The sequence below is a fragment of the Chiloscyllium plagiosum genome, chromosome 40, assembly GCF_004010195.1.
Source record: "Chiloscyllium plagiosum isolate BGI_BamShark_2017 chromosome 40, ASM401019v2, whole genome shotgun sequence".
Classification (NCBI taxonomy): Eukaryota; Metazoa; Chordata; class Chondrichthyes; order Orectolobiformes; family Hemiscylliidae; genus Chiloscyllium; species Chiloscyllium plagiosum.
The window spans coordinates 12166738-12179435 of NC_057749.1; the positions used below are offsets into that span (position 1 = coordinate 12166738).

At 39.0% G+C, this 12698-nt stretch overlaps 1 protein-coding gene across 4 annotated transcripts in view; it reads right to left on the reverse strand.

Annotated features, from left to right (window-relative positions):
• otud7a (OTU deubiquitinase 7A) overlaps window positions 1-12698 on the reverse strand; it is a 216497-nt gene that overhangs the window by 83909 nt on the left and 119890 nt on the right. For all 4 annotated transcript variants that reach the window (XM_043680340.1, XM_043680342.1, XM_043680339.1 and 1 more), the window contains 2 exons: window positions 6487-6657; window positions 2113-2331 (listed from right to left, as the gene is read on the reverse strand). In XM_043680340.1, the coding sequence (XP_043536275.1) occupies window positions 2113-2331; window positions 6487-6657 (390 nt within the window). The remainder of the gene's footprint in view (window positions 1-2112; window positions 2332-6486; window positions 6658-12698) is intronic.

A 12698-nucleotide genomic window follows, 5' to 3' on the forward strand; every position in this document is an offset into this window, starting at 1 on the left:
CAGAGGGTGGTAAGGGCGTGGAATGCCCAGTCTGCCAATGTAGTTAACTCAGCCACGTTAGGGAGATTAAAACAATCCTTGGATAAGCACATGGATGATGATGGGATAGTGTAGGGGGATGAACTTAGATGAATTCACAGATTGGTGCAACATCGAGGGCCGAAGGGCCTGTTATGCACTATATTGTTCTGTGTTCTATATTGTGTGGTAATGACTTGGAACGAACTGTCCACAAGGGTGATAGAAGCAGAGACAAATCAATGATTGAAGAATCTCTACTGTGTGGAAGCAAATCATTTGGCCTATCAAATCCACACTGACCCTCCGAATAGCATCCCATCTGACCCAATCCCTAACCCACTCCTGTAAAGCTGCATTTCCCATTGCTAATCCCTGGACACTACGGGCAATTTAGCATGGCCCTCTGCTAATCCCTGTACACTACGGGCAACTAGTATTAACCTGCACCTTTGGTGGTGCACCAACCTTTGGGCTGTGGTGAGAAACCGGTGTATGTGGAGGAAAGCCACACAAACACTGGGAGAATGTCTGTATGGAGTTTGTACAGTTGCCCAAGGGTGGAATTGAACCTGGGTCTCTGGAGCTGTGAGGCAGCAGTGCTAACCATTGAGCCATCGAGCCGCACTGATTTCAAAAGGAAATTAGATGGACACTTAAAGGACTGCGGGCCTGTGTAGCACGGCCAAAAGGTCCAAGGCACTGAACCCAAGTTCCAGGCACTATAGATGCCACCGCTGCCAGTTTTGATTTGAAGGGGAGGTGATGGCCTAAGTGGTATTATCACTGGACTATTAATCCAGAGAACCAGGTAATGTCGTTGAGATCCGGCAAATTGTGGAATCTGACTTCAAGAAAAGTCTGGAATTAAGAGCCTAATTAAGTCGATTGTCAGGAAAAACCTATCTAATTCACTAATATCCTTTAAGGAAAGAAGCTGACAACCTTACTTCATCTGGCCTACATGTGACTCCAGACCAATAGCATTGTGGTTCACTCTTACCTGTCCTCTGGGCAATTAGTGATGGGCAATAAATTAATCCCATGAATGAATATTTTAAAAAATTAATTTGCAATCTACGGGAACAGATCCAGAGCACGAGGCTGACTGGATTTAGTTCATGGATAGTCAGCAGAGATATAATGAGCTGAATGGCCACTTTTATACAGTATATGACTCTGCAGCTCTTGTCAAACTTTTAAAATTCTTCTAGCTGTCTCTCTCTCTCCAACCACACACCATCCAGATCCGGAACCCTCTATTCCCTTCAAGCCTCTCAAATGTGCCAATGTTCTCCGCTTCCTGTTGCGGCAAGTTATACATTTCTTAACATGCCAAAAACAACTTATACATTTATGACTAGCTTATACTTATAAACTTTGCTCTTAGTTTAACCACAAGTAATGTTTTCTCCATTTCCACTCCAACATATCTTTTTACAATTTAGGTCTCCCCATAGTCTTCCCCTCTCATTCAAAATATTCCTCAGGTTGCAAAATTTTCCTGATAGTGAAACCATCTCAAGGGTAATGTGATTCAAGTGATTCATTAACCTTTTCATCAAATGTAGAGCAGAACCGTACAGTGGTCTACGCTGACTTAATCTAAGTGTTTTATACATTTAGCACTATCTACCTGATCTGGTATCTTATTCTTCTGGAAGTGATCCTATTCATCTTCTGTTTGCCTTATCAACTTGCATCTGATGTCCGTATCTGCATTTCCATATTTTTTCTTTGACTGCATTTAATTTCTTATCTTTCAAGGAATAAATAACCTCTATACTCCTACTTTCAAAATGATTTGCTTTACCATTTGTTATTTTGAATTTCATTTGCCACATATCAACACATTCTTAAAGTATGTTTTTATTTTCTGTATTTTGGTGTAGCCCGAGACATTGTTAACCATCTCCTCTAAGTTGGTACCAATGGTTATTTTGTTACCTGTACAGCTAATTTGGGTTCAACTCATTTGCATGTATGATAAGCAGCAATGCTCTCAACACCTTGTCATTTCCCAACATTTTGTAAAATCACCATCACTTCATGTGAATTGCTAAGTATTTGATACCATTTGAAATATTTCCTCACCTGCCTGTTCCAAGGCTACCATTGTTGACTGTTCAATCAAATCCCGTTCAATAAAGCTTCGGAAATCTTCACTGTACATATTTAAATCAGGCAGCTGGAATGTATAAATGGGCATCTCTAAAGGAAACTGCTCATTAGTGCATTCGTTTGCTACCTGTGATCGAGCAAGGGACACTATGGCTGAACTTGCGTGAGAAATTCCTCGGGAAAGACGTTTTTCTGAAAAAAAAATAAAGTACAAGATGATGCAAAATATTATTGGCTAGAAAATACCCAGAATCAGCAACTTGATTACAATGCAATGTATAGAAAGTAAAAATGCAAATCTGAAATTCACAAAACAACATAAATAAGGAATTAGCACATAAAATGAAATAGTTTAAAAATGTAATATTTTCCTTCAGAATGAACATAAAATATTCACTATTACTCATGTATACAAATATTTTAAAACCACAGTTTTGATATGATGGCTAAAAGTGTTGGTAAATGTCAGACCATGAACAACTTAAATGTGATATCAAGTGAAGTGAATAGAGAAAGAAAAAGGACATATCCTGTATATAACACAACACCTATATTCAAACATCTCTTTTTGCACCCAGACATTTCAGAAAATAGAAGATAAATGTAACTATGAGCGTTTTTAAATAGTGAAGTGAAAATTAATCCGTATATCACTCAAAGAAAAAGTCTTGCATTAAACTTGTGTACATTTTTAATCAAGTCCTTTGCCTTTTGAGTTTCAATGAAAAAGACATTCTCAGTACTCTGGTCTTTACCACTGAAACAACACATCCAACCTCTGCAACCTAATTCTATGGTAAAAATGTTAGTTAGATCACTGTGATAGGAAGTGTAAAGTCTTAACTTTAAGCAAAATTACACCTGCACAAAAACACAGAAAAACATTTTGAAGGCAATTTGTGACAAAAACATTGGATCAGCAGCTTTTAAAGGCAGTTTTGTCCGCGAGTTGCTAAATATATTTTATACAATCATGTTTTATATGACAAACTATGAAAGATTAACCAGGGGTTACATCAAAAAAGTAATTAAAAGAAGAGGTAAATTATGAAAGAAAACTCATGCAAGATATAAGAATGGACAGCAAAAGCTTCTTTAAATATATAAAAAGGAAGAGAAAGTGAATTGGTCCATTGAAGGATGAGACTACCCCATTATTAATGGGGTACACAGTGGGATTAGAGAAACAGTGGAGACACAATCAATATTTTGCCTCAGTTTTCACACTGGAGGACACTCGTACTACACCAATAGTAATAGGTCATTCAGAGGCTATAGAAAGGGAAGAATTTGGAATAATCTTCACTGGGAGAAAAAGTACTGAGCGAACTATCGAGACTGAAAGCAGACCGTTCCCAGGATCCAATAACCTATATCGTAGAATCTTGAAGGAAGTGGTAGCAGGGGAAAATGAATCCATGGCTATTATAATCCAAAATTCACTGGAGGCAGGAAAGGTTCCAGTGATTTAAAAAAATGCTAATAATATGTCCTTACTCAAAAAGGGAGGGAGGCAGAGAGGAGGGAACTATAGACCAGCAAGTTTATCATCTAACCTTGGGAAATTGTTAGAATCCATTATAAAGCAAATAATAGCAGGACATTTGCAAAGACAAAATACAATCAGAGTCACATTCTTTCATGAAAGGTAAATCATGTTTGACTAATTTGCTAGAGGTCTTTGAAGATATGACTGGAGGGTGGCTAACATGGTGTCACTATTTGAGAAAGGTGGTAAGGAAAAGCCAAGGAACTATGGACTGGTGAGCCTGACATCAGTGGTGGGCAAGCTGTTGGAGGGAATCCTGAAGGACAGGATTGACATGCATTTGGAAAGGCAAGGATTGATTAGGAATAGTCAATATGGCTTTGTGCATGGGAATTCATGTCTCACTAAGTTGACTGAGTTTTTTGAAGAAGTAACCAAGAGGATTGATGAGGATAGAGCTGTGGACATGATTGAAATGGACTTCAGTAAGGTATTCAACAAGGTTCCTCAGGGTAGACTGGTTAGCAAGGTTAGATCACATGCAACACAGGGAGAACTAGCCATCTGGATACAGAACTGGCTCAAAGGTAGAGGTCAGATGGTGGTGGTGGAGGGTTGCTTTTCACACTGGAGGCCTGTGTCCAGTGGTGTGCCACAAGGATCGATGCTGGGTCCACTGCTTTTTGTCGTTTACATAAATGATTCGGATGTGAACATAGGAGGTATACTTAGTAAGTCTGCAGGTGACACCAAAATTGGAGGTGTAGTGGACAGCGAAGAAGGTTACCTCAGAGCAGAAAGGGATCTTGATCTGATAGGGCCAATGGGCTGAGCAGTGGCAGATGGAGTTTAATTTAGATAAATGTGAGGTTCTGCATTTTGAGAAAGCAAATCAGGACAGAATTTATACACTTAATGGTAAGGTCCTGGGGAGTGTTGCTGAACCAAGAGACCTTGGAGTATAGATTCATTGTTCCTTGAAAGTGGAGTCACTGGTCGATAGGGTAGTGAAGGCAGCCTTTGGTATGCTTTCCTTTACTGATCAGTGCATTGAGCATAGGATTTGGGAGGTCATATTGCAGCTGTACAGAACAACGGGTTAGGTCACACTGCACCTGCTCTGGGCAGTGGCCCACACTGCGCCTCCGTGTTAGTCTGCCAGCCAGCTGAGGGACTGGGGAAGGGGAACATACTTTGCAAAATTTCTTCCCATCATGTTCTTCCTCTTTGGGAAGTGATTTAATTGAAACCTACAAATTACTTAAAAGGATAGACATGACAGCTATAGGAAAGAAGTTTCCTATTTGGTGAATCTAGTATAAAGTGGGTACGTGATTTAGGACCAAGAAAAATTTGTTCACTCAGAGGAAGCTCAGGTTATTTGAAGTAGATAGGTTTCTGATTACCAATGATGTCAAGTTCATATATAAACTTACTTAAGTTGCCCAGTCACTTCGGTCTGTCCTCAAGACCCACTGAGGGAACCAACACATTGACAGCATTTTTCCACAATGTTAACAAGTTACAAATTGGACACAGTAAAAGATTGGCTGCTTTGAGTTTAGGTCCTTTGGATATCAATATCTCTGCACATGTTCAGAATTTTCCATTCTATTTTGTAAGTACACATGTAAACCACTATACTGCAGATTATGCAATATTTTTACATTGCTTCAAAATACATGAATAGGAGAGGTTTAGAGGAATTGAGCCAAATGCAGACAAATAGATCTTGTTTAGTCTGGAAAACCTGCTCGGCAAGGACTGAGGGTTCTGTTTCCATACTCTATGACTTTAATTAGCAAGGCTCGGACACATGGGATCCAAGGAGCTAGCCATTTGGATACAAAACTGGCTTAAAGATGGCAGAGGATGGTTGTGAAGGGTTCTTTATTGGATTGAAGGCCTCAGTGTGCCACGTGGATCAGTGGTGGGTCCACTACTTTTTATCGTTTATATATATTATTTGGATGGGAATATAGCAGGAATAGTTAGTAAATTTGAAATTATTTGCCAAAATTGATGGTGCAAGTGGACAGTGAATGTGGTCAGCTCAAAGTACATTGGACCTTCATCAGATGAGTTGATGCACCAAGGACTGGCCAATGGAGTTTAATTTAGATAAATGAGTGCTGCAGTTGGGTAAGGCAAATCAGGGCAGGTCTTATACACTTCGGTAGGGCCCTGCTCAGGTGTATTTCCAAGCAAAGAGACCTTGGGGATGCAGGTTCACAGTTCCTTGAAGATGGACGCACAAGTCAACAGGGTAGCGAAGGTGGCATTTGGTATGTTAGCCTTTGTTGGTCAGCGCATTGATTATAGGAGTTGGGATTTCAGGTTGAGGCTTTACAGGACCTTTTAAATACTGTATTTAATTCTGGTCTCCATGTTATAGGAAAGATGTTGTTAAACTTGAAAAGATTTACAAGGATGTTGCCAGGGTTAGAGGGTTTAAATTATAGGGAGAGATTGAATAGGCTGGGGCTACTTCTCCTGAAGCATTGGAGATTGAGAGGTGATGTAATAGAGGTTTATAGAATTATGAAGGGCATGGATAGAGTGAATAGCCAAGGTGAGAGGGGAAAGATTTAAAAGGGTCTTGAAGAGCAACTTTTTCACGCAGAGGGTGGTGTGTGCATTGAATGAGCTGCCAGAAGAAGTGATGGAGTCTGTTAGAATCACAACATTTAAAAGGCATATGTATGGGTACATGAATAGGTAGGGTTTAGAGGGAAATGGGCCAAATGTTGGCAAATGGAACTTGGACGAATTGGACAGAAGGATGTATTTCCAAGCTGTTCAACTCTGTGACTCCATGACCTGTAGGAATGTTGTGTTCCAACTGGGAAACAGATTACCTTGAGCAAATTCATCCTGTCTCTGCTCAGATGTTTTCATTTGATCGGACAGTTCTTGGTCTTGCTGCCTGTAGAAGCTTCCTTCATTGAACACACAAGGTAGATTCCCAGTATGAACTTGTCGAAGTTGTTCGAAGTCATTCAGTGCTGCACTTAGATCCCAGTTTTTACCTACAAAGATAAAATTGTACATTGTTGCTTATTATCCAAATATAACTGATACGTTATCTAAAGAGAAAAAAAAAAATCAGCTGACTTCCCTCCATGACCTTTATTTAGGCATCAAACTCTTTATGGATGAAATAAGTTACTTGGAAACAAATCAATATAGGAATACTTGCTCATTGCATTTCTAAAAGGTCTACTTACAAAAAAAATTGGATACACACTTGTTATATCATCACTGAGCAATAGAAGTCTAAAATTTCTAACTCATTTTTAGATGTGATGATGCAACTGCTCATCAAATAATTAACAAAGTAATAATAATCAATCAATATCACTATTGGACAATGGTTAACTGAGTTCTGCGCAGTACTGTACAGAATATTTGACATTCAGTGCTTCCACATATGGCCTTGGTTCAGTGGTAGCACTCTTATGGATTCATGTTCCACTCCATAGATTTGGGCAAAGTTTGGGCTGACATTTCAGTGCAGTGTGAAGGAGGTTTGCCTTTTGTTTCAAATTATTACAACAAAGGACAAGGCTATCATATTGGTTAAAAGCACTTTGAAAGCCGCTCATTTAGTCCCATACCCATTCTCTTTCACCAAAACCCTACAAGGATTTCCTTTTCAAGTCTATTTCCAATTTCCTTTTGAAAATTACTCTTAAATCTGCTCTCATGACTTTTCAGGCAGCACATTCTGGATCGTGTCGACTCACAACACTAAATAACTTCTCTGTAATCCTTTGGGGTTTTTTTTGCCAATTAACTTCAACCCATAGTCTTTGGGATGGTGGGCAAAATGCTCTCTGTCCTCTCAGATGGACTTTAAAGGTCTCATGCTATTTTAAAAAAAAAACCCAGAAGAATTCTCTTGCTGTATAGCCAATATTTATTCCTCAAATGAGTACCAATATTAATTCAGTAATTGATGCCATTGCAGTTTGAAGGAATGTTGCTATGAATAAAATTATAACAGTGACTCTACTTCAGAAGAGTTATTTAGTTATGAAACATGAGATACCCCAATGTTTTAAATACATTGAGCAGTGCTCCTGAATATAGAGACAATGCATTGGATTGCATTTCAGATTGAGAGTAATGTAGGCTGGTGAACCTTCTATTCCCCTTTGCTGTAAGCCTTTGACACAGTTACTAGTAGCAAAAAGTAGAGAAGCAGGAACATGAGTAAGCCATACACCCAATTGAGCCTATTCTGCCATTCAATTAGACCACGGCTGATGTGCACTCCTAGTTACATTTATATTTCAGCATCAGATTTGTGAAAGACAGCAGAGCTTCCTTCAGATAATTTAAAATATTAATCAGTTCTTACTAACCAGAATAATTGTTTACTAAACTAATTTCTATTAAGTACATTAAAAATTTTGAAACTGATATTTAACATAAGCAGCAAATTCACTGACTAGAATGAATGCATATATTTACATAAGACATCAACCTCATGTCAATGATCATTTTAATTTGATTTAATATCAAAATTTACTATAATTGTGAGGTACTTGAAGCACATTCCAATAAAAAGTTGGCATTACAATAACAGCATACTGCTCAGCAGAGCACGTCTACATCATTCTGTATGCAGATATGTTAACTCATAATACTTGATTATTTAGGGATTTGAGAGGAGAGTTAAGAGTCAACTGTATTGCCATGGATCTGGAGTTACATATAAGCCACACAAAGTATGAATGGGGAGAAAGTGAGGACTGCAGATGCTCCAGATCCTGAAGAAGGGCTTATGGCCGAAACGTCAATTCTCCTGTTCCCTGGATGCTGCCTGACCTGCTGCGCTTTTCCAGCAACACATTTTCAACACAAAGTATGAATGACAGATTTCTTTTCCTAAAGGACACTAGTGATGAATGATGATTTTTTACAACAATCTAGAATTTGCATGTCACCTTAACTGAAACTAGCTTCACTTATTCCATATATATTTATTTAATTGAATTTAAGTGCCTGAACTGCTGTGGTGGGAATAATGCTTGTCTCCAGGTCATTAATTCAATTCAGTTTTTTTTTTAAAAGTGTAAATTAAAGCAATAAAAACAGAATGACATCAACCATCATTAAAAGGGAACAATCAAATCTTCCTATCCTGAAACAAATTGTATCAGAATTAGAAGAAAGATTGATAATGAATATAGTTATTATAGGTTCTTCAGATTAATATCCCTGAATCACCTTTGTAATCAAACGGTTTATGTCAAAGAGAAAAACTTGTTATTATTCATTAAAAAGCAATCAGCTTTATAATTTCGGTTTCTGCAGCAAATGCTTCTGCTGTGGCCTTACTTAAAGTTTAGCTTAATTTTGGAGAAATTAAAGGCTTGACTGTTTTATCCTCCAGAACTAGAATTCTGACTCCAAACTACCTAGTGTGAACACCCAATCCTTTCCATAAGTTAAGCAACTGATCATTTTCTATTAAGTATCTATGTCTGCATTAGTTCCTATGTTTATCCCTTCTAAACATAGCAGAGATATTGCATGAAATCAAATTGAAATAGTGGACAAAGTGATACTCTATTTAAAAGTATCCCAAGCAACCTTTATGTCATTTGGAGTTAAAGGCCAAGTATAAAATCAATTACAAAACAAAAGGATAAAAATCAATCTAAACATCAGGTCATAGACAGAGAACACAGGGGGCTAACACCTTCAACATATTGTCTAGCTATCAGCATTGTTAACAGCTAACCTAAGAATGCAACTTTTAAAAAAAGATTTTGTGATTTACACATGAAAGAAGTGAAACTATCACTGTATTCTAACAGATGAAAGGCTTAACAGACAATCAATTTTTCAATGCATAATTTCAGTTACATCACACTGCAAATTTTTGCTATAAATTCTGTGTTACAATTGAGCCCTCCACTATCACCTGATGAAGGAGCGTCGCTCCGAAAGCTAGTGTGCTTCCAATTAAACCTGTTGGACTATAACCTGGTGTTGTGTGATTTTTAACTTTGTACACCCCAGTCCAACACCGGCATCTCCAAATCAAAACAAAAGGAGGCCACTTGGTCAATCAAGTACGGTCTGGCTCGATGCAGAATAATGCAGTTTCTCCTATTCCTCCCATAGCCATTCAAATGGTCCCCAATTTTCTTTTGGAATCATTTGATTATTCCCACTTCCAAGAAAAATTTCTTTACCCAGCGTGTGATGAGAATATAGTGAAAGGGAACACATTTTTATTTTCCTTTACAACTGTAAGCTGAAATGATTGTTGGACTACGATATAGCTACACCTTTTTAGCTTTTTGAAGCACTGAGATTCTAACTGAGAAAATGGTTTAAGGAGTTTCTGAGAAAAGGAAGAACTGCCTGACAATAGCCTTTTATTGGTTGAGTTGCAGTCTGTTGCAAATCTCTAATTGTAAAGAAACCAGACACCTCCAGAGTTGGCAAACTGAAAATATCTCTCTCACTCTCCCTTTTTCCTGATGAGAGAGATAAAGTTTTGAAGACAGAATTCTAATAGGGCTTTTATTTAAACCACTGAAATGAAAAATGACCATTGCTTTACAGACAACAGCTTTTCATTATTGCTGAAGTCAAAATGAAGTATGTCAGCTAATTTAACCCACCTTTGTATGCAGCTGCTCGATCTTCAGAATTTTGCACCATCTTTTTTCCACCAATAATATGTAAAGCCAACAGTCTTTATAGGGGTACAGTTTAAGTAGCAGAGTATTAGATTAGTAGTCCTTTCTTTTCCCTCTGCTATTTGTTCAAGTTAGGTGTGCTATAATTTTTTTCATTATGAATGGGAAAACCTGGAGTGAATTGCTTTTGTCCTGTCAATCAGGCAAGCTGTCATCTTGGTGGTCCAACTGGAATTTTATACATCTTGTGAAGGCTTGTTCAACAGTGGGGTATAATTCTCAGTGCATTCTTCCCAATTCAATCACGACAGTGAAACTTGCAATCATGAGAATTGGTGCATTTAAGGGGAAGCTCCACAAGGGAACTAAGTTGCTCACATGTAAACGAGGAAGAATAAAGAAGCCTCAAGTGGAGAATAAATACTGGCACAGCTTAACTGTAATAAATGCCCTGCTTTTGTGCTGCAAGTCCAATTCAATTCAATTTAAGAACTCAAACAATAAGATGCAACACAATCCACAAAGGAAAATTTAAAAAGGAATGAAGCTTGACGTAACGCACAAAGTAAGTGCTTGAGAAAGTTAGCTCATTATTACTGGGGAAAACAGCATGTAATTTAAAATTACTAGCAATTTAACATCAATATGCTGATAACTTAATACATTGCAGGAGTGAGCACCCAGCAGCAAAGGAAAATTTCAAATTCAAACCCTACTCCATGTAAATTGGTTGAACCTATCAAGGCACTGAGGACTAAGCCCATGGAATTCTCTTCCTCAGAAAAGAGTGACAGCTGCGTGATTGAATCTTTTAAAGGCTGAGGCAGATTAATTTTTGAGAAGAGAGCCAAAGATTATGGGGGAAAAACTGAAAAGTGGAGATGAGATGTCATTCACATGATCTTATTGAATGATGGAGCATGATAAGGGCTGAATAGCCGATTCCCACTGAATGGCCTATGTTTTAATGACATGAAAACTGGCCTTCGTAATACTGAGTTATGAGTGGTGGGTTTGATGGATCCTGAACATGCTCAGGAATTCATCTTTCGTAGCTTTAAGTGACTCTGACAGACAGGTCCAAATATGTAGGGATGTTAGAAAGCAAAGAGCAGGACCAGGCTTTAATTTACACACAAACAATATTCAATACCTGCATTTAATTTCCTGTCTTTTCCCATGGGGTGTGGGCATAAATAGTTAAGACCAGCATTTGTTACCCACTCCTTTTTTTCCAATAGTTTTTACTATACTCTGTATTTGTAAACTTTAGAATTTCTTAACCTGACCACATATTGTAGGAGTGTGACGTTTTGGTTGGTTATTGGACAGATTTGCTGCTTTTATGCTGCCATATTCAACTTTTACAACACAGAATATCACCATTCATGCTAATTGTTCACATTCGCAGGAGTGGGAGCTGCCTTAGAGTCATAGAGATGAACAATATTGAAAAGGATCCTTTGGTCCAACTGGTTCATTACCAATCAGATTTTTTTTATTTGAAAAATATACTTTATTCATAAAATACTTTGATGATCTGTACAACTGGACATACCATACATTTATAAACATTCCATTTGTTTGCATACCGAAAACAGAGTAATCATTCCTATTTACAGGTCTGTACGATTACATTTTTAGCTGAGGCGTCAGCGGAGCCCAAATGACTGCGCGGGCCCTCTGTTCTTCTTTAGGCAGGCAGATGTTACACAGTGGTCTTTCCCCACCGCGCCTTGGCAGCAGCTGCTCCAAGCTTCAGCACGTCCCTCAACACGTAGTCCTGGACCTTGGAATGTGCCAGTCTGCAACACTCAGTCGGGGTCAACTCCTTCAGCTGGAAGATCAACAGGTTTCGGACCGCCCAGAGAGCGTCCTTCACCGAGTTGATGATTCTCCATGCACAGTTGATGTTCGTCTCGGTGTGCGTCCTGGGGAACAGGCCATACAGCATGGAGTCGCGCGTCACGGCGCTGCTCGGGACGAACCTCGACAAACACCACTGCATTCCTCTCCAGACTTCTTCTGTGTAGGCACATTCCAGAAGGAGGTGTGTGACAGTTTCGTCCCCCCCCGCAGCCGCTTCGAGGGCAGCGTGCGATGCGGCTGAGAGTCCGGGCATGCATAAAGGATCTCACAGGCAGAGCCCTTCTCACCACCAGGCAAGCCATGTCTTGGTGCTTGTTGGAAAGTTCTGGCGATGAGGCATTCTGCCAAATGGCTTTGACAGTCTGCTCAGGGAACCGCTCGACAGGATCCGCCCTCTCCTTTTCCCGAAGGATCTCAAGGACACTACGTGCTGACCAATTCCTGATGGACTTGTGGTCAAAGGTGTTTTTCTTCATAAACTTCTCACCGAAGGACAGGTGATCTTTTATGGATGTTGGGCAGGCTTTGAGAGTCAGGAA